Source organism: Ooceraea biroi, chromosome 1 (assembly GCF_003672135.1).
Source record: "Ooceraea biroi isolate clonal line C1 chromosome 1, Obir_v5.4, whole genome shotgun sequence".
Taxonomy (NCBI): domain Eukaryota; kingdom Metazoa; phylum Arthropoda; class Insecta; order Hymenoptera; family Formicidae; genus Ooceraea; species Ooceraea biroi.
Genome location: NC_039506.1, coordinates 403,610 through 423,759, shown reverse-complemented (window position 1 = coordinate 423,759; position 20,150 = coordinate 403,610). Strand labels below are relative to the sequence as shown.

The window sequence follows — 20,150 nt, the reverse complement described above, 5'->3', positions numbered from 1 at the left end:
GAATATTTGCGAAATTAGGGACTCCTCGCGCGGTATCTCGCGTATTCCGCGCGACTCTCGCGCATATAAAGCGATTTCTGTTGCGGTGCCGTTAATAAAGACTGCTTGAATTATTCCGTTGGACGAGCGCGACACATCGGACGCGAAAAATTCACGGCAATTTTGCGCATAGATCGGCATCGACCGCCTCCATTAACGCGGCCCAAGGATGCATTTACGCGAATCCCCTTTGCGCTCTACTTAAATCCGCGAGCGAATTCTATCAATTCTCGCTCGCGACGGACCGCTGGTAATGGCCGAAAGAGCTTATCGGTTATTAATGAAGCGAATAACGTTGCGTATCGCCACGAACGAGGGGGTAGGAGGACGGGCCCGTTTAATGGCTCGTTAGTCAACGAACGAAATTTGTGTCTGCTTTTCAGCGTGCGATGACTCTCCGATCGCGTTGCGAAACTCCGGCGATCAAATTTCTGGAAGAAAAAATATCACTTCCAAGTTTTCCTAAAATCTTGTGAGGCAAATCTTGCGATGACAGCGCGCTCTATGTACAGATGAGCAAATAAATTGCAAGAAAAATTTAACGCGATTCTGCGGGAGAGTCAGAACAGTATAATGTCTCTTTAGCCGCCGTGATTCACTTCCGCGTTTTGATTTTCCGGTCTGAGCCCGCTCGCTGAAAATCAGAGAGCCGAAGCCGTCATCGCCTCCTTTCCCGCCTCGTCTTTTCCGCTTGGGCTGATCGCGTATACACGCATGGTGGCTCGCTTTTGCTCAGGTTAACGCAAATGCGACGGGAACAAACAAACGGGGAATACAAATCTAGAGTGAAATGAACAATACCCGGGAGAGTTACTGCCTCCTAATTGAAACCAACCCCGCGTACCATCCCGCACCCCCACGCGCGCTGAGCGTTTCCTCTTTCCTCTTTCTCCTGCCTCGCTTGCTCTGTCCTTTCCATCCACTTCCCGTATCACCCTTCCTCTCCTCTCCGGTCCCTCCGAAGCTTCCGCCCTTTTCACTCCCGCCTAATCGCCCCGCACAGATGCGCGTGCCGCATTTTCTCTCTATCCGCGTATAAAGCGTATAGTTTACGACAAAAGTTCGGCCTCGAGTTTAACAAAACGCCCATTGGCCCATTACGGTGCACGAGCCAATGCGTTTACATGTGCCGAATGAACCGAGGGGTATCGATCACGCGGATGTTGCGATCATCCGACGTCCGCCTCCGTACCTGCGTCATCGTCGTTGTCGTCAAAAGGACGCGGCTACATTGCGCTAATGGGCATTGCGATTGCTCGCCGGGGAGAGCTTGGTGGTTACGCGATTCGTATTGTACTACACATCGACGGTCTCGTGCTGCATTATTGACGTAACGACGTGGTAAAACACAAAGCCGAGAGCTTTAATTTGGCTAAACGGCTAAATGATTCCGCCAATGGCTGCCATTATATAAGAGTACCGTGATGATATTACTGATACTAATAGTGTTATTAATATTGCAATGCCAGTATACGACCGTTTATTAATAATTCATGCATTATTAACTATAATTATTACCGAGCCAATAGTAGTTGACTGCGAATAGTAATTCTGAATCTTTTCACTGGAAGATTATCTCGATTTACTTGTCGACCGAAATAGTATACATTTTAAAAATCTGTTGTTTGATGCTGAAGTCTTTTTTCTCAATATTATGGCATACGTTCTTCTCAGATGAGAATAAATTTACATCTGTATATAATTTAACTGAGGTTTACCTTTGCTTTGCAATTACCAACGAGGCGCTGTGCTATAAGGCGGATCGTATGAATCGACTTTCACCTAATCTAGATCGTTGTTCCTTATTTGAGCCTCGTATGTGCGAGAATTAACTCGTGACCCTTATTCTACGCGCTCGCGGGACTCGCTCGCATGGATTTCGGTTATTTCCTGCGAGGGCTGCAAACCTCGTAACGAAATTTCCTCTACGCAAGAAGTTTGCGTAAAACAAACTGCACTTCGTCCCGCTGTAAGAGACGCCGTGCGTGTGCACTGCCTTTCGCAGGTGCGTTTTAATCCACATTTCTCGAGGCAGTTCGGGTTTACTGTTACACTTGAAGTCGCTCGATTAAGTCTCGATTAATAATCGAGACGATCGATCTGCACGAAGGAGATTAATGGCTGATGGAAAGTGAAGTCATGCAAGAAAGATTGGAAAGAAGTGGATTACACGACGAATTGATGCGACATCCATCGCTAACGAAGACGCTCTCACGGAAAAAATAGCATGCTTTTCAATTTAGTACTTAGCAATTTGATTGGAATTGTGAGTTACTCGATATGAATGATTCGGGATGACCTACTTGCCAGTTCAATGATTAATCGTGCACTTGCGCGAACATTCTCAAATATGTATGTAATTATTGGATTTAACGAATGTTATATCGGCTGGTGAGCGATAAAAATGGGTACGCGAGCCGCGAGAAGATATACGCGCTTTTTTCATCAAAATCGATAATCGACGCGAAACAATCGGTGCTCGATCGAAATTTGTTACGCGAGACGTCGACGGGTGCAATTCAATTCAGCTGGCACGGAGTGACGTGGATCGTTTTCGCGAACGTTATCACCGATGATGACATGTGCATGAGCGCGCGTGCAAAAACGAGTTGCTAATCCGGCGCTCGTAGCCGCAAAAGAGTACCAGGTAAATTTAAGAAAAATACTAGTTGTAATCGTGATCAAACAATGACATGTTGATCTCTACATATGTATCATTTTTCCTTATTTTTCTGTTTTCATCAAACATTTTAAAGTGCGACTGAAAATCGCTTCAATCTGAATATTCCATCTGCAAATTGAATATTGAACATTGTAATAAGTTGCAACTCAAGTAAGTTTAAATAAAAATATCAAAAGCTAACCAAATGTTCGTACAAAATTTATTTGTATATTTCAAACACATAGATACATGCAGCCGATCGCTGAGCCAATGACGACCAAGTCCGATCAAGTTCAATTTTTTTATATACATTGAATATCACCTGTACATCGCGCATACACAAGCATGCATCTTTATTCTTCGTTTGAACTTTCTCTTCTTTACTCTCTCGTGAGAGGAAACCAAAGATCAGCGAGACTAATTCCGCAAGAAGGAATATTGTTTCCCCTCCGTGGAAAATCGCACGAGCATTACGCCCGAAGAGATCAAGACGTCTTTGCGTTGCGACGTCTTCGCAAACACACAGTGACGAATAAACGAACGAACGAACGAAAGGAAGGAAGGAACGAAGGAACAAACGAATGGGAACAACCCCGTCATCACAGAAAGAGACGAGTCGAGATTACCAACGTGCTTCGTTTTCCCTTCCTTCGCCCGAGCCCCCACATTCAAATGTGAAGTTATCAGGGCTAATTTTCCGCCTTTGTCGCACCCCTCGGTGGCCACCAGCCGGTTCATTATTCGCATCTAGCGACCACTGTTTTTAATAACCTAATGGCTCTTACGCGGTACATTATATCGCCATGCTCTCCTCCTTTCGGTCTCTCCACCCCCGGCTGCCTCTTGTCCACGACGCCGCCCTCTCTGTTGCCTTTTCGTAGCCCGCGATCCTTTATGTTCACGATCCTCAACGAAACAAAAATATCCGACTCGCTCATGCCACTCGCTCTGACGATACTCTCGCGATGTCGGTGGTCCTCTCGGACTCGCTCGTTCGGGGGAGATCATGACGAGCGAGCAACCCTCCTGGATATCTTTCTCCGACTTCTCCCTCGCGTGATCGCTGAAGGACGAAACGATCACTTGAGTCTTTATCCTTTGCGCTTTCACTGAATAGCGATTCCCTGTGGTTTTTGTTTCGGATGATGGAGAAAGAGTGGCAAGCAGGGGTAGGACTCGTAAACGGAGATATTGGATGCAAGAGCGGGGAAGAAAGATCCTTCGAGCATATCGTCGACCGCGCGCGCGATTGGCGTTGCTCCGTGGAATAATTGACGTTAAAGAGAAACCACGAGGATCACATGTGTTTCCGTGAGAAAAGAAAAAGTTAGATGCATCTCTACAATACACTCCCCCGTCGAATTTTCCAGTTCCAGCCCGCGCAAAGGAATCGAACAAGACGCGAAGCGCTCGCCGGCGAGTAATACGGCTGATTACGATTCAGAACGCGGGGGCGAGATGATATTTCATCTCTTTTTCGAGGCTTTACGATCGGACGTTTTTAATTTCCCGCCGCGCGCTCCGGGGAAAGGCCCAGGCCGAATGCAAATTGTGACAGGAAAGTTATGCGCGGCCGTGAAATTAATGTCTTCCCGAGATCGGGACTTAATAGCCCGTTATATACTTCGCGCGCCACATACATATACGCGTGCGCAATTCCGCGAGCGGATTTATGAAGTGACGAACTCTCCCTCGCCTTCTCTCTCCTTCTCTTTCTTGCGCGCGTGCTTGCCAGCTAAATTGAATCGACTTGTTCCATTTCTTCGATTCGTGTTAATCGCCGCTCATCGAAAAATCGATTGCCTGTGTTTTTCAATGCATGTTACTTTTTTTTACATTCATGAATCTTGCTGCATAGAAAGTAACGCGTTTGAAGATAATCTTATAATATAATCAATATTGTGTAATATTTTGTAGGATGAAGAGAGTAATCAGATCGTCCGTCGTTTTAATATTCAGCCTTCGAGCGTGTTCTCTGGTTTACCTCACGCTCGCTATTTTTGCATTCGGCTCGGCGGAAATTGATAAACACGGTGCAAGCAAAACGACGAAGGTGGGATTCGACTCAATTAAGAACCCGAAGAAATCGGCACTTTTCCTGCAACAGCATGGAAAGGTATAAAATTTATTCATGTAATCAATACTGTTGCGTTTGTTAATTCAGAGTCGCGCTTTTTTTGTTAGAACCGTTCTTGGTGCAAAGGCTGTGAAAGAGCGAGTGTATCATCTTGCGTGATTGATAGCAGGAGCGATATCGAGCGCGAACGATCGAGAAAGACGCGCGATGACAAACTTCCGTTCTCGAGCGCGTTTTAATATCTCAAGCGTTAATTTCTTTCGGCGAGAAAGACGTATACGGGTACCGCAACGACATCACTCTCACCAGCACTCGCTGCTCTCGTCCTTACGAGCCGGATGACAAAATGACAAAGGGTTGGTCGCTCCGGGCCAGCGATATTACCGTTTCCGTTTCGGAACTATGCGAACTGTCGTCTACCGCCCCTCTCTATTGCGGCCGAAAACGCCACGTGATTGATTATGCCCGTCGCACTTTTGGTACCCGACTGCCGCAAAAGGCCGATTGATGGAGAAAAGGAGCAACTCGCGTTCTCTCGCAAACGGAATCGGGACGCCCTTAATGTATCCTACAGGAATTCGGCGCGATTAAAACGGAACTCGAGGGAGCGCCGGCTATATGACACAATAATGAGACGGAATGATCTTTTTCCATCGTAAGACGCCACAGTGACCCTCTTAAAGATATTTGCCCGTGCCGATACGACGAATTGCCTGATGCACCCGCAGCGATAGTACTTGCGCGTTACTTTAGTGAAATTAGATGTCTCCTTCAAGCGACAAAGGCAGTCCATTACCGCAGGCAGTCTAATAAAAAAATTTTAGGTTCCATACCCCTCGAGCCGCGTTAGGGTCGAGAGGGTAACCGACGCATCCGTGCGGGGGATACTCGAGCGGCGAGTCTTTATTTAGTTAAACGTCGCGTGTAATTGGGTGTAAGATTTTTTTGTTCGGCGAACCGGCCGCGCGACGCTTTGCCCCATCGCGAAACTGCGTTCCGCGTCGCGACGCTTCGACGACGAGCAAGAGAAAGAGCAAGAAAAAAAGAGATAGAGAGAGAGTGAGAAGGAACAAGAGAGAGGAAAAGAGCCTTCCACCCTTTTCCGTCGCGCGGCTGCCAGCCACCTGATGGCACAAGGGCCCACCGGGAATGAGATGCAGATTGCCAGAGGCCACTTCAGCCGCTGGGCCGGAGTGAGAGCGGAGGACGGGACAGAAGGAGGGGTAGGGGTGGGCGAGGGGGAGGAAGGGAGTGAATTTTTAATAACACCGCACCCCGTGCCCGGCGGCTCCCGGATGTAGAATCCCATTGTCTTGGCCGCGCGCGCCTCGGAAAAAGGACGACACGAAATGGTACGTGCGGGATGCGTTACGGGAACGCGTCCGCCCGGCATTATTATAACGCGCCAACGTGCCGGCGGGCGGGCAGGAAGGGATTGTCAGCGACAGGACATTCCCGTCCGTCTTTGCGACGACCGGGATGCCGCTGGAGGACGTTCTTTTTAAATCCTTACGCAGTACTCGCGATTCACTCGCGCGAGTGTTAATTTTCTCGCATTCTTGCGATTACATTCTCGGTTCCCCAATATATGATTCTCCACGCTCGGCGGAAGCGACACAGGATCACATCGATGGGTCCATTAAAGCGAAATCGTTTCACACACAGGTCGAGGGTGATCGAAACCAGTCCGCGAGCGGATCCGCAGTGATCGGCGACGAGGGGAATAGCGCGGCCCTAAACAGATTTTTGGAGCATGTCCTGCGAGTGCAGAATAATTTGAAGTGGATGGATCATGCCACGCGTCACGTTAATCGCGGACCTCACCTAGACGAGTAAGAGACTCTCGATCAGTCCGTCACTTTAATGAGAAAAGGAAGGAAAAAAGGAGGGAAGAGTAAAACAAATTTGATGTAAATTATTCATAGACTTAATATTGATCAATTATCCATAAAGTTACTCTGGTATGCATAAATTTTAATTATCACGTCCTACTTCGATTCAATCGTCCGCCTCAATCGGAGAAAGTTTCCAACAACCTCGATACATATTTCCACTCGACGGCGATTTAGAAACGCGCCGATTTCTATTGAGCGATTTAATAAGAATGTTTCCGATGCAGTCCGTATACAGAACAGCACTCTGCGGTATCTGCCAACACGGGAGATGTCCTAGAACAGGCTGATATTGGTTATGGAAGTGGGTTACGCGGCAAGAGGGGCTTCGATCGGAATTATGAAGCGATGTGGATGCCGCAGAAGAAGAAATATGAGAGAGAGAGTGCTCGCGATGTCCCACAGAGAGTCTACCTGGATAACGAAATTTTCAAGAGAGATGCCGAAGACGCTGATTTTCGCGTTCCTTATCGATTCCCTGACATGTAAGCGACGGAAAAATATATCGTCGGTGGCATTAAACGTTACTGCTCTGCAAATTACATTCATTAAGAAATTAGTATATCCCTTTAAAAATTCTTATAATTGATAACGTCAGAATCATCATATCTTCTCTTTAAATCGGCATGTCTTCAATCATCATAAGTAGAAAATAAATATTTTGTAGCGATATTTGTGTGATTAATTGACAAATTAAATTAATCGATTAAATACATCGCCGTGTTCAACAAATCTTCTAAAAGCTAGCGCGTGCGAAGTAGATAGAAAGAAATTCATTCCACCATCGTAGGTTAGATAGAGCCGTCTACGAGGGAGGAATGATGGCCGATCAACCACTGAAAGATTGGACCAGAAAAAGGGATCTCCATTCCTCGGGCGACTGGTCGAATTCTAATGAGAATCTCGAAGTGACTAACGGCGAGGATCTCTGGCTTCGTGATTACAAGCCCGCTCGTGAAACTCTCGTCAATTCTGGTATTATTGAAATAATTCAGATCAGCGTTAAGCTCACTAGTCTCATTTCAAACAGCTTATAAAAGACGATCTCTTAGATTCGAACACGGAGGAAAGGAACTCACTCGACGTTGACACGCGAAATCAACCGGAAATCGTGTCATTGTACAATCCAGCGTATGCAGATAATGTTATCGCTTTGCGGGAATCGCCAGTTGCGATTAGAAACGGAAAACCCCAAGCTAAACCGTCAATGCTGGATTCTTTGAAGAAAACTGTACTGAAACTACGAAATAACTTGATGCTGAGTAATAAGAAGAAGAATATGATTTCGAAAGGTGATGATTATTATTATCACGATATTATAATTATTGTATAGCTATTATCACGATCAATTTTTCAGGACAATCCGATTGGTGGGACGATTCGAGATCGACAGCTGAGATATTTGATTCTGGAAGACATAATTTTGATAATAATCTGGATAAAGAAGCAATATGGAGAATAAAGAGAGCAGAAAATACAGGAGATGAAGATAAAAGAAATTCGAAAATTGTTTACGGAGCAGAACTTGAAGAGCGAGATTTGAAAGAATTGCACGATCGCAGCAAACGCAGCAGAAGGAGTTTTGTCGCAGATTTGAATTACACAAATAACCAACAAAATATCCTTGAGAACAAAGATTATCAAGAAACTCAGATAACGGAAGACGCGCTTGCAAATGCAACAAAAATATCAAAACCTGCAGAAATCATCGTAAAATCGTATTCTAATAATGCCAATGAGAACGAGAGAAATTTCTTGAATGTTTTAAACAAGACAAACGTTTCCAAACCGCGATATTCTGTAGAGGAAGAATTTTTCCTGCACGACCACTTTATTAACTTAACGATTATCCCATCAGTAAGCAACAAAACAAATATCTCTGGACTGAGATATTCTTTAAGCGCAGAATCTTACCTAAACGGGTATTCTGTCAACAACAAATCATTGTTTCGCATAAATAACGATCTCCACGGGCATCTTTTTAAATATACCACTGAAAATCAAATTCCAATAATGAGCTCGAAGATAATCAGTAGTCAAGTATCCACAACTGAAAGGCTATCGAAGAGTGTCGATCACATAACGAAGGATCGCGCTAATTCACTTAATCTTGAAGAGAATTCTCTCGTGTGGAGCACGTCTACAAATCCGATATATCTTTCAGCGAATGACGTCGACGAGGACTCTCGAAGGCGATTGGAAGATCGAAGAAGCAACACTGAGAAATTAGGAGTTGCGGCGCGGAAAATACCGCGAGTCGGCGCGGATGACGGACAATCGAAGCGAGAGAAGGATACGGGGTTGGAGCTTCCCCGAGGAAATACGGCACGCGGTTTCGGTGCGGTCGCAAATGAATCGCGATGCCGCGTCGTCGAAACAACCACGATCGTGGGAAAGGGAGTGCTCGGGGTGAACGGGACTCGAAAGGAGAGCCGCGAACCGATATCCGGTATGATCAAGGTCTTTGAGCCTCGAGGGCGTCCGTATCAAAAGCAGGGGGTGGAGGCGACGGTGAGATTGTCCCAGCTAATGGGGGAGGATGGAACGTTCACGGGGTGGATGAGAACATCGAGCGACGTCGATGTCGGCGAGTCAAGAAATGCAAATGGGGAAGACTCCTCGAATCTGCCTGCGATTGATCCTGTAGCCGTTGCGACAGCGAGACCAAAAGCGGCGAGTGCAATGACACCGAAGGATTTCGCCCAGATGATCGTAGACAACGATTCGCGGGGGCAGCAACAGATGGTCCTGCCTCTAAGTGGCGGGAACAGGAGCGCAAATAAATCGAATGGAAATTCGGACACCGATGGAATCGATATTCGCGCCTTCGGGTCGAACGGAAATGAGACTATGAATGTAAAGGAAGCGGCTCGACCTATAGCGCGGCCTCGTGAGTCCGGTAATAATTTACGGAGGAAATTATTATGGATTTCCAGGATTTCTGCCGATGTCGATGCTGAGGATTCAACAATAGAGAACGCAAGATCGATCCCTAATATAATGGAGCGTCGTCATATTGAGAATGTAATCAAGAACGATCGAGGAAAAAATAAAACAATGATAGTTACTTCATCAGATTTTAGTAAAATGTCTTCTGCGTTGCAAACCAGAATCAAACGTGAAGATAACGCTGCGGAAAGTTTTATACCGCAAAGCGCTTTAAAATCTCGGGATTCCGATGCAAATTATCACACTCGTCACAAACGATCTATGCATTCCTCTGAAAATCTTGCGCGCAATAATGCAGCGAATCCTGAAAATGCAGCAACTGCGGAAAAAGTGGCGATGAATCACGACGAGAAACAAGAAAGTGATGAAGAATACTTAAATCAAAGTGCCGAAGAACTCAAGGAGGACTATAATGACAGAGAAGAGGACGCAGTCGAAGGTATAACGTAATATTTTGACGTATTTGAAATAGTATTTGAAATCTTCACGTATTTTACGCAAAATAATGCGACGTATTCACAGAAAATGACAAAATAGTTGAAGACGAAAGGGACGAATCTTCATCCAGTCGAAAATTTGATCCTATAAAGGCGAGAGTCAATATGTTGATTAAACAGAAGCTTGAGAAGAAGAGTAAAAACAAAGACAGCGATAGTTATAAGAGAAGGAAGCGTGATATGTTGAATATGATCGAGTATTACAATTACGATGGCGACGAGGAGCAAGAGCGCAATGCGCCGGTAAACGAGCAGGAGAGTAAAATTAAAGACGATGAATTTTCAAACAAGGATAACGCAAAAATAAAGCGCGGTAAGCGCAATATAGAGATTAAACAGTATCCGCGATAAATGTAACAGAAAGATTAATAAGTTTGTTAAACTGTTTGAGTATTGATATGTGATGCGCATATATATTTTTCCGTATAATATATATATGAATATATCTCATGCAGATAGCAAAACGAAATCCTACAAACGTGAGTTAGGCAAAAAGAAAAATGAGAACAAGGAGGAGATGCTGAAAAAGGAACGCGAAAAGGAGCGAAGAAAACATAAAGAGCCGAAGGAACAAATCATCGTCGATCTTGGTGAGCGCAAGAATAAGACTGTGAAAAATGATCTTGACAAGAAACCTTCCGGATCCTTAGAGTCGAGCTTCGAAAATGTATTTAACGAGAAAGGACAAGTATCGACAAAGGAGAACATGAAGAAGCTGCTTCAAAGTGAAGACTCTGTGAATGATATTGTTCAAGACTCAGGAAATGTAAAATCGAAATGGTAAATCGAGTTACATTGAATGTTAATGTCAGTAAATACGTTTGATTAAGGATTCCGTCAATAAAATAACTAACGTTTTGATAAAATGTTATTAGTATTTATATCTTCTTTTAACTATAAATTTAGTTAATATTTAATGCAAATGACCAAAAAATAGATGTCCGGTAGGTCAGATAAGTCACTCGAGAACGGAATGACATTATCAAAGAATTCGGAATCGATGTCAGACAATGACGATAGGGGAAAAATCACTTCCGATGAAATCAACGCACACGTAGATGTAAATCCTGATATAATGGAAAATATTTTGCTAGATATCGAGCCTATCAAAATTCTAAAATCGAGTGCAGGGTTGGAAAGCTCTAAAGACTTGCACGAGGAATTTGAAGACAAACGGTATCACTATTTGCGTTTACTTTTTTAAGAATTAGTTTGCCCTCATAATTGTTATAATTTTAATGTAACATAAATATTTAATGTAATATAAATAATATTCATATTATTTGTATTATATTAACTCACTTCATATCGTTCGTATTAAATTAGTGTATAATGATTACATACTTCTTATTTGAGATTTATTAAAGAAACACTGTCACTAAATTGGCCACAGAAGAAAACTGTAGAAATTATTCATTAAGACTCCGTATAATTGCGATCCTCAAGACTGTCTAGATCTAACAGGAGACCAGAAGATCGTTATTATTATCAAGAGAGCAATCGGAATCGTCCAAACGATGTTGAATCTATGTATGAAGAGTTGAAGAATGTGTACGATTGGTCCGACGGTGAATTAAAGAGCGGGCCCCGACTCAGAGGCGATCAAAGACTGCGCTATGAATCGGATAATAAAATTGATACGAATTTTCCTCAATTACAACCATTGAGCGATAGATCTTCAAGTCAAAACGACGATGCACAGAGGAGCTACCACTCCAGTGCATCTTGGGAGAGTAAATACTGAATGCAATTAACTCTTACTTAGCTTTATCTTAATCGAATCGTGGGACTCGTGAATAACTTTACATTAATTTTTGTTTCACTAACAAATTTATTTCTTTATTTTTTTCATAAATATTAATTTTTTTCATAGATTCCTGTACATATTTGTTGTATATTAATTGTAAATTAATATGTTGTTTCTGTAACGCTTGAGTAATAGTAATAATTCGTGATAATTTTATAAAATATTTGCTTCATCAACAGCTGCGAGTTCGATCAGCACACCAGCGAGCGATTACTTCGCGCTTAAAGTCCTGAATGATATGTTTAAAGGCGGCCTTGAGCAGAATAATTCCGCAGGAGACAATTTGTCGAATGCGGTTTCCAGCACAATCGTCCAATCAGGAATATCCAAAGTACGTAATTGTTCTTAATTAATTAATTAACTTTATTGCTCTAGTGGCAATGTAAAGTAATATATTTTATATTAAAGATCGCTGAAGAGAAGAGGAATCCATCTTTAGAAGCTTTAAATGCTCCACAGCGATCAGCGGTAAACACAGATTCTGGTTCCCCGTACGAAAATCGCGAGTACGTTGAATCGAAGACGCGTGAGGTATTGAAGCGAAACATAAACTCGCGCAATCAAGCGGCGATCAGTTCGCAAGACTTGCATGAGTCTTTCGTGGAGCCTCTGGACTGGCACGATGACTTCGATGATAACGTAAAGGTCAGATTTGGTCGAGGACTGAAGTCCGTGAACGACTTCGTAATCCCTGATGTGAATAAAACTTACGATCACGTTTACGAGTCGGATATGGCAAATGCGGCTAGCGTAAATTCTTACCTGCACGATTTTCCACAAACATTTCGCGAAAACTCATCGATCTCGCAAGACTGCTATGCCAATGCAACTACGAACTTGGACTTCTTTAATATTCGTCGTGATACGGCTAATAACGATGAAGATCTCGAAGCAGCCGAACAAAAGTACATAAACCGCCGGACGCCGAGAGTCAGAAGGGCGGCTACTTCGTACCGCACCTTTTACGACGACATGAGCCAGAATCAACACGATTCCGATGAAGCGGATAAGAGTCTGAGTAGCCGTTCTCAATTGCCGAACATCCTTGAGGATCAAGAATCCGACGGAATATACAGCGAACGCGCTCCAAATTGGAGCAACGACATGCGAGATCTCAATCGGTACTTGAGGATCCCTCAGAACTCTAGAAAAAAGGAGAAGCTCAGGAAGAAGGGTAAGAAGACCAAGCACACCACGGAGAAACACCTCAAGACCGGCTCGCGTTCCTCTTCGGATAGAGACCGCAGGCATCACGCGCATCGATCTGACGTCTCGAGGATTGCGAGCGCAAGCGAGTGGAAGTCGAGGAAGAAGAACAAAGCTCACGCGTCTGCCCTAGCCGGACGTGGCAGTATCCAGAAGAGCAAAACGGCCGAACGGGGGCTGCTCCACGCAGCGGTGGTGAACGAGGCGCCGGGTGAAAGAGTGCTTTACGAGAACGCGGAAGATCAGAGTGTGAGTGAAAGGGCGATCGGCGATCGCATCGTAGGTCGTGGTCTGAAAAGAGAGAAGGATTAAGGATGATTTTTCAGACAGTGAAACCGGAGGAGGACGACGCGCGAAGAAAGGAAATTACGCTGCTCCTCGCAGCCGACAACGTCGATGACGAGTCACAGATGGACATGGCTCTACACGGCGAGCTGGCTGGAAAAATTGTCGACCAGATATTCGAACGGGCAAGTAAAGAATTGCGCAGCACGATATCAAAGCTTCCCGATGCATTTTTCCCCGGGAAAGTTCCACTTCTCAAGTGGAAAATTATTTGAATGAACGTTTCACGTTTCTCTGCTGCAGAATGGTTCGTAATGATCAGTTGACGTCGCAGGTGCAGAGGAATGATCAACTGAGGAGTGTCTTTAGTCCCGGACTCCAACGCATTATAAAACGGAAGATGTGTAGCAGCGGCTAACATTTATCAAAAGGATTTAACGAGGATGGAGTAATCACGATATTTTATAATCTAAACGTTTTGATGTATTTTAATTTGTTATAAAGAAATTTTATCGAACTTGAATTTTTACATTTTTGAAATTAATACAATTTAGACGAATCATACGGAAACGATGATGAAGAGAATCATGGAGCTACTTGGCAGGCTGATCCTGAACGAAGTGCAGAGAAGACTTGCGTTTCCTTGTCACCGGATATGCGAGAATTTTGGGATGGATGCTGGAAGTTGATCTGGAGGAAGAATCGTTGGGGGAGGTATGTTTCATAATCTCGTAATATGTATTATGATCATACGCATTACACTCTCTTTTATCTTAATTAACAGATATTAATTTTTAATTTAGGCACCACCGTTACCGTTGGTTCACGAGGTCACTCCGAAACAAGACTCGGGACGCAAATTTCTTTTTGAAAATCCCGGACAAGAAGAAAAAGAAAATATTAGCAATCTACAGAAGGAAGTTCAAGTATTGGAAACTCTTGTGGAGGAATACAATGCGTTGACTGCAAAAGAGAAGACGGAAGTTCAGACCATTTACGATTATTTGGTAAGCTTTCTTTTACTTTAAAATTAAGATAATTCATAAAATATTGCATGTCAGTCGCCGATGACGGTCCTGACAATGAATGAATTAAGAAGCTATACTATTATTACTTTTCGTGTAAATGAAACAATGGATGAAACAGTTTAGCTTGCCAGAATTAGCAAACAGGCTGTGTATTAAACATTTCAAATGATTTGAATCAATCGCATTCATTACTTCCATTATAATCAGTTTAATTTTTAACTTGAGTTTGTTTATTTTTTTATTATTACTATAAAGCAATATTTCATTATGAGAAAAAAGTCATTTTGGAGGAAATTTCATCTAAGGACTGAAATTCGAAGAGAGAAATTGTATATATTAGATAAATAGTAATGTTTGTCTCTTATGTATATCAATATAATCAGTAATAATAAAAATAATTCTCGATTAACTAAATAAAATTGCAATATCAAAAAATAATCTTGAAAATTTTGCTGTGAATATATTTTACAATATATAAAAATGTATAATTAAATTCTAGCTTCAACAGTTAAATCAGCTTCTGCAACATATTGAAGCGCGGGAAGCAGAGAAAAGAAAGCTTGCATCTATATCCACTGGAGCTGCTAGAGTTGGAACTGGAACTATTCTGCAATATCAAAACGCAATGCCCAATACGACTAATGCGACCTACTCTATGAAGAAAAATGCATCTTCTTCGCCGATTGACACACATAGTTTTTTCCGATCCAACAACACTTCGCTTAAAATGATGGATAGACAACTCTACAATAGTATGTAACGTCTATGGTAAAATTTATCACAAAACAGAAAAATACTATCTCTCTCTTTCAAATTCAATCCCTGAATAGCTCTAAAAATAATCACTTTCTCAAAATCAATATTGTTTCATAGCAGATAAAGGGATGAACAAATAATGACCATAGTTATACATATCTGATAAAATAATTAATATCATGTTGTAAAGTTAATGTTACTAATTGAAGTGGAAAATAATGAATGAGATTGATTCAAATTATTTGACATGTTTGGTCACCTATATTTGCTACGATATTATTTTTTGTATAAATGATAAAGTCGATCAAATAGATTCAATCTAGCAAAATTGTAGCAAACAAGCTATGTATGTACAATATCAAATATCTCGAATAATTTGAATCAACTTCATTCAACATTTCCACTTTAATAGGAATAGTGTTTTATTTTCTTTATTGCTATTCTTTATTATTATTATGAAGCAATATTTGACTGTAAGAAAATGGTCATTTCTGGAATTATACAGGAACTGAGTCTGAAAAGAAAGAGAGTATGTAAGTGTATGCATTGTGCAGTACATGTATGTTTTTTGCTGTATAACAGGTGATATTAAAAATATATGTAAATTTAAAAATTTTTAATTGACATATATTTATGCAAAAGTTTGGCACTCTTAAATCAAATAATATGTTAATTGCCACAATAGTAACAACTTTCCTATGTTAGTTATTTTCGCGCGAATTTGGTGCGAGACTCTACTTTGTCTTTTGATCACATGTATCTTCAATATGTTTTCGAAATAATACAAACGATTCTCGTTGCCTGTCTGTGATGTGCATTAAAAGAATGAATATTAAAATTTGGCCGAAAATATGGTAAACAATGCCGTGGGCGATGTTTCTTCGACTATCGGTATTGGGAAATTGGTTATCGAAAATATTTTCGGTCTAAATACCACGGCACGATAAACTATTCCCGCGTCGAGTCGATAAAAAACCATAGTGCGGTTTCGGGTAAACTTTTAAACTCCGAGTAATTATACCCGCGGAATATTCCGTCCGAAAATTGTGCGATGAAACATCCGCCGGGCAATTATTTCGCATATATAATATTTTGCGCGTATATAATATTTTGCGATAGGCGTTACATTCGTCATGTTCACTGATTTTGTCATATATCCGTTTAATATTTATTGAGAGAAGATCATCCTAACATAACGCGTTTATTTTTCAGATCACGCTGCCTCATCCTTATTTCATCACAGAGAAACGCGCAACCTTGATAAAGTCTTAAAGCAACGTCACAAAAAGAAACGCCAGAAGATTCACAATCGCAAAAAGAACAAGAATCACCGGAAGTCGATGCAAAAACGTCGCAAGCATCAAGATCACACCGGGTCATTGCCGATGCACAGGAACTCGCGACGAAAGCGCGCGGACCTCGAGGAGAACGATTGGGATTCGTTTTATTTAGGCTACGAGGCGCCAACAATTTACGATTCATTCGAGTTGCTCGACGCAAAGTTGACAGGGAAAGAAAAGAAGCGGAAACGCGAATTGGCCGATAAGGGAAGCGTGGCGGCCGAGAATGACGGGACGCTCGATTCGTTACCAATAAAGGGGAAGAATCGCTTGGAGGACGAAGTGATACTGCTCAACAAGCGGGAAGCCTGGAAGAGGGAGAACGAGGAGCAACTTGAGGAGATCGCCTTTGGCAAAGATATGAGGAATAGCACGCGGGAGAGGGAAAGGTTCGAGAAATTGACGGGAGGAGATAAACGGAGGCCGATCGATGAGATCGGTTCCAGAACGAAGCGAGAGGACGTGAGTCGCGAGACATCGGCCATACGAAGCGTAGATCGTTCCAGTAACTCTTCTGCAGCTTCCAAAATCGGTAATGGCGAATCGAAAAAAAATTCGACGTCGAAAGAGGATAACGTTGCAAGCAGCGAGGACCGACTGCGATTGGTCGAGCGGAGGATCAATGTTTTCATGGATAACAACAAAACCGATGCTGCGATTGATACGACGGCCGCGGAAGTCAGCACGGGAGGAAAGTTGGCGATAAACGGGGCGACCGATAACCAGGTTAAGGGAAAACTTCGTGCTATAAATTGCGAAACAAAAATTGACAAGGCGAACGGAAACGCGAGTTTCGTAAACTTGACGAGCGACACGAGGCCGAGAGTCTCGAAGGAGCGACGGGAAGTCCAGAAAACGGAAAGAGAGACGGATGATAACGCTGTAAAATTAAACCGAGCGACGAACCATCGAAGCGAGGAAATAGATCCTGAAGTCGAGCTGAAAAATCTGAGACAGCAACGGGAAAGGGGAATTTATGGCGTCGCGGATTGGAGGGCGACCGACTTGTTTTACGATGATGATAATCTTCCCAGAAATAAATTACGGGGAAAATACGTGGCTAACTTAGACGAACCAGACGACCTAGATACGGGTCCCAAGAATAATTTGGCGCTTCTAAGATTAAGAAGTAAGAAACGGCCGAATGACGTGGTCGAATGGAAACTGGTGCCGGTGATAAGGAGGTCGCCGTATCGTGATGTTGGTGCTTCGTCCAGAATCGGTTTAACAGAAAGGAGAGTACCTGTATTAAGCAATGATAGAAACGTGAGAATTGACCTTTATTTGGACAGCCCGAAATTTTGGCGACTGAAACATCGCAGGATGAGAAACGGCGCCCCTAATATCTCGCCCATGTTAAGAATAATAGACGACGAGGATAGTTTCTCGCTCGGAATTCCGCCAAAAACGAAAAGAGCAATTGAAATAGCGGGATTCAAGGATTTACAAGTAAATCCGAAAATGCTTGTCAAGCAAAAGCTATCTAGACTGAGGAACAACAAAAGGTCGGATGGTAGTCGTGTTGTAGGATTTAGAATGTCTTCCGCATGGAATGATCTTAATCGCAAACTCCGCAATTTACCGCGATCCCGTGATGATCTAGAACTCGGCGATCAGGTGATTTACGACGATGGGGTTGGTCTGCAATTGCCGATTTGGCCGTATCAGTATTACATCAATTTCGCGCACTCGCCGACGACCTTTCACCTCGTCCCGGATATCCTCGGGAGAATCAGCGACACGTATCGGTACCCCGCGCGAGCATATCTCGAGTATGGCCCCTTTAAAGGGCGAACTCGCAATTCGGACCAGCGAGTTGCGAGGCGAGATGGATTTCGCTTGGGAAGCTGGAAAGAAGCCACCGATTTTCCGGCGGATAATTTAACAAACAAGAGCTTAAAGTCCGGACTTGTGCACGAAAAGGTTCCCGTGAAAACGGATGAATCGGCTCGCGCGAATCGCGAGGATTACCCCGCGCCCGTCGAGATGAGGTATACCCCAGGGAAAATCAGGGAAAATAACGAAACGAGAGCGAGATTGGAAAAGTAAGTATTTCGGGCAACGGAAGGATTTATCCGCGGATAATAACTTTTTTAATTAAAGACGCGTGATGTAATGTGATGTGATACGTGGAGCAACGATCAACCGAGTTTGAGAAATGAAGCGAAGCGGTATCGCGGTAATGAATCCGATTGTCTCGTGAATTCGCACGCGAGGGATATTTTGCGACGTAGCGCAATGTCGCGCCGCGCATTCGGGTCGAATTGCGCGGCGCGATAATTGTCAATGAGCGCCTAAATAATTTCATCAGATAAATCGTCGATGCGCGTTATCGTAATTGACACATTCGTCCTATCTGCTCGCCAGACGAGCCTGTGAAACCTCGTAAATCGTCCTAGCTCGCTGGGATGACGACCAGAGTGTCGTCGCGTGTTTCCACACACGCACCATCGTTCCCGCTAATCCACCTACGCGAAGACCGCCGATGCAGTGCAGTTAATGGCGCTACCCTCCAATAATTAGATTAACAGATCGAAAATTAAGAGACTCGATCTATGAATCTTGCAGCGTTAAATTGCAGTTTAAATGAAACAGCTCGCACGCAAATCTGTTGAACGTTCTTCTTCAAGAGAAAAATTATTAAATTCGTGTAAATATTTATTAGACTTTTTATATTAATTATGACAATACTATTTTTTATTTTTAACCACTTTGATTGTATTTATCCATATTTGGAAAAATCTACGAATGTTGAGGTAAGACAGAACGTAGATTATCATAGCGCCGAAGCTTTGTATGATTTTTAATGAAAGATATACTAATAAACTATTTATAATAAAATTTCTGTGAAAGGAAATAAAAAAGGATAGCATAAAGATTGCCACAGTTGTCACGATGGATCATCGATCTGCATGATAAGAGTGAATTCTTTCAAACATTATATGGCTGTTGACTCAATGTATGGACATTGATTCAACCTCGCTGACTTACTCGCCCATGTTGTAACCGGAAAAAGACTGCATGCAGCGTGTTTCCTCCTATCCCGACCCAACTCAAAATATCTTGAAAGTTTCCTCGTAAAGTAAGGCCACGCGGCGGAATTCCCTCTGGCCAATTAAAGTCTCGAAATCGGACGTGCTCGCTTATGCAGGCAAAACGGCCGAGGAAACCGGAGAAAGGGAGAAAGAGGATAAGTGACGGACAGAGAGAGAAAGAGAGCGGAAGGATGGGACACAGCCGCGGTCGGTGGATGTTATTACTTATTCGACTTTGGGATTTTAAGGGTGAGCTGGATTTATTTAAACATTCCGGCAGGAGCATCTGCTCCTGGTTCGATGTCTCCTCGTCTGCTCCTTCATTCGTTCGTTTCGCTCTTCTTCGACGTGCATTAATATACACAGGATTCGTGGGTGGCGGTATTTTTACATAACATCAGATTGTTCGTGCACTCGACACTCCCGTGCCGCGGTCACTACACTGGGGATTGAAAAAAAACGGAGGTTGTAAAGGAAAGTCGAATCCTAAACATGCGACTCGCCGTAACGAGCATCATGCTGATTCTTAGATTAATGAAATCGTCTTTATCATTCTTATCACAAAATGATGTCAAAT

The 20,150-nt window shown here is 43.1% G+C and overlaps 2 protein-coding genes across 2 annotated transcripts in view; both read left to right on the top strand.

Moving 5' to 3' along the window:
* The window catches only part of LOC105285468, a 38,068-nt gene extending 27,101 nt beyond the window's left edge, over nt 1-10,967 (top strand). Inside the window, exons 2-8 of the mRNA XM_020033661.2 lie at nt 6,444-6,610; nt 6,898-7,155; nt 7,461-7,645; nt 7,723-7,962; nt 8,028-10,058; nt 10,142-10,429; nt 10,572-10,967. Coding sequence (XP_019889220.1) covers nt 6,444-6,610; nt 6,898-7,155; nt 7,461-7,645; nt 7,723-7,962; nt 8,028-10,058; nt 10,142-10,429; nt 10,572-10,900 — 3,498 coding nt within the window. The 3' untranslated portion in view covers nt 10,901-10,967. The remainder of the gene's footprint in view (nt 1-6,443; nt 6,611-6,897; nt 7,156-7,460; nt 7,646-7,722; nt 7,963-8,027; nt 10,059-10,141; nt 10,430-10,571) is intronic.
* A 3,122-nt stretch (nt 10,968-14,089) lies between these two features.
* LOC113563206 lies at nt 14,090-19,379 on the top strand. Its single transcript, XM_026974544.1, has 4 exons — nt 14,090-14,128; nt 14,218-14,421; nt 14,942-15,194; nt 16,411-19,379. Exons 1-4 carry the CDS (start codon nt 14,090-14,092, stop codon nt 18,585-18,587), a joined length of 2,673 nt encoding a protein of 890 aa, XP_026830345.1. The 3' UTR covers nt 18,588-19,379.
* The last annotated feature ends 771 nt before the right edge of the window (nt 19,380-20,150 follow it).

Coding starts and splice junctions, on each gene's coding strand:
- LOC113563206 (XM_026974544.1), top strand. CDS start 14,090: ATGCTGGAAGTTGATCTGGAGGAAGAATCGTTGGGGGAG. Junction 14,422..14,941: donor AGACCATTTACGATTATTTG/GTAAGCTTTCTT, acceptor ATTAAATTCTAG/CTTCAACAGTTAAATCAGCT. Junction 15,195..16,410: donor GGATAGACAACTCTACAATA/GTATGTAACGTC, acceptor TTTATTTTTCAG/ATCACGCTGCCTCATCCTTA.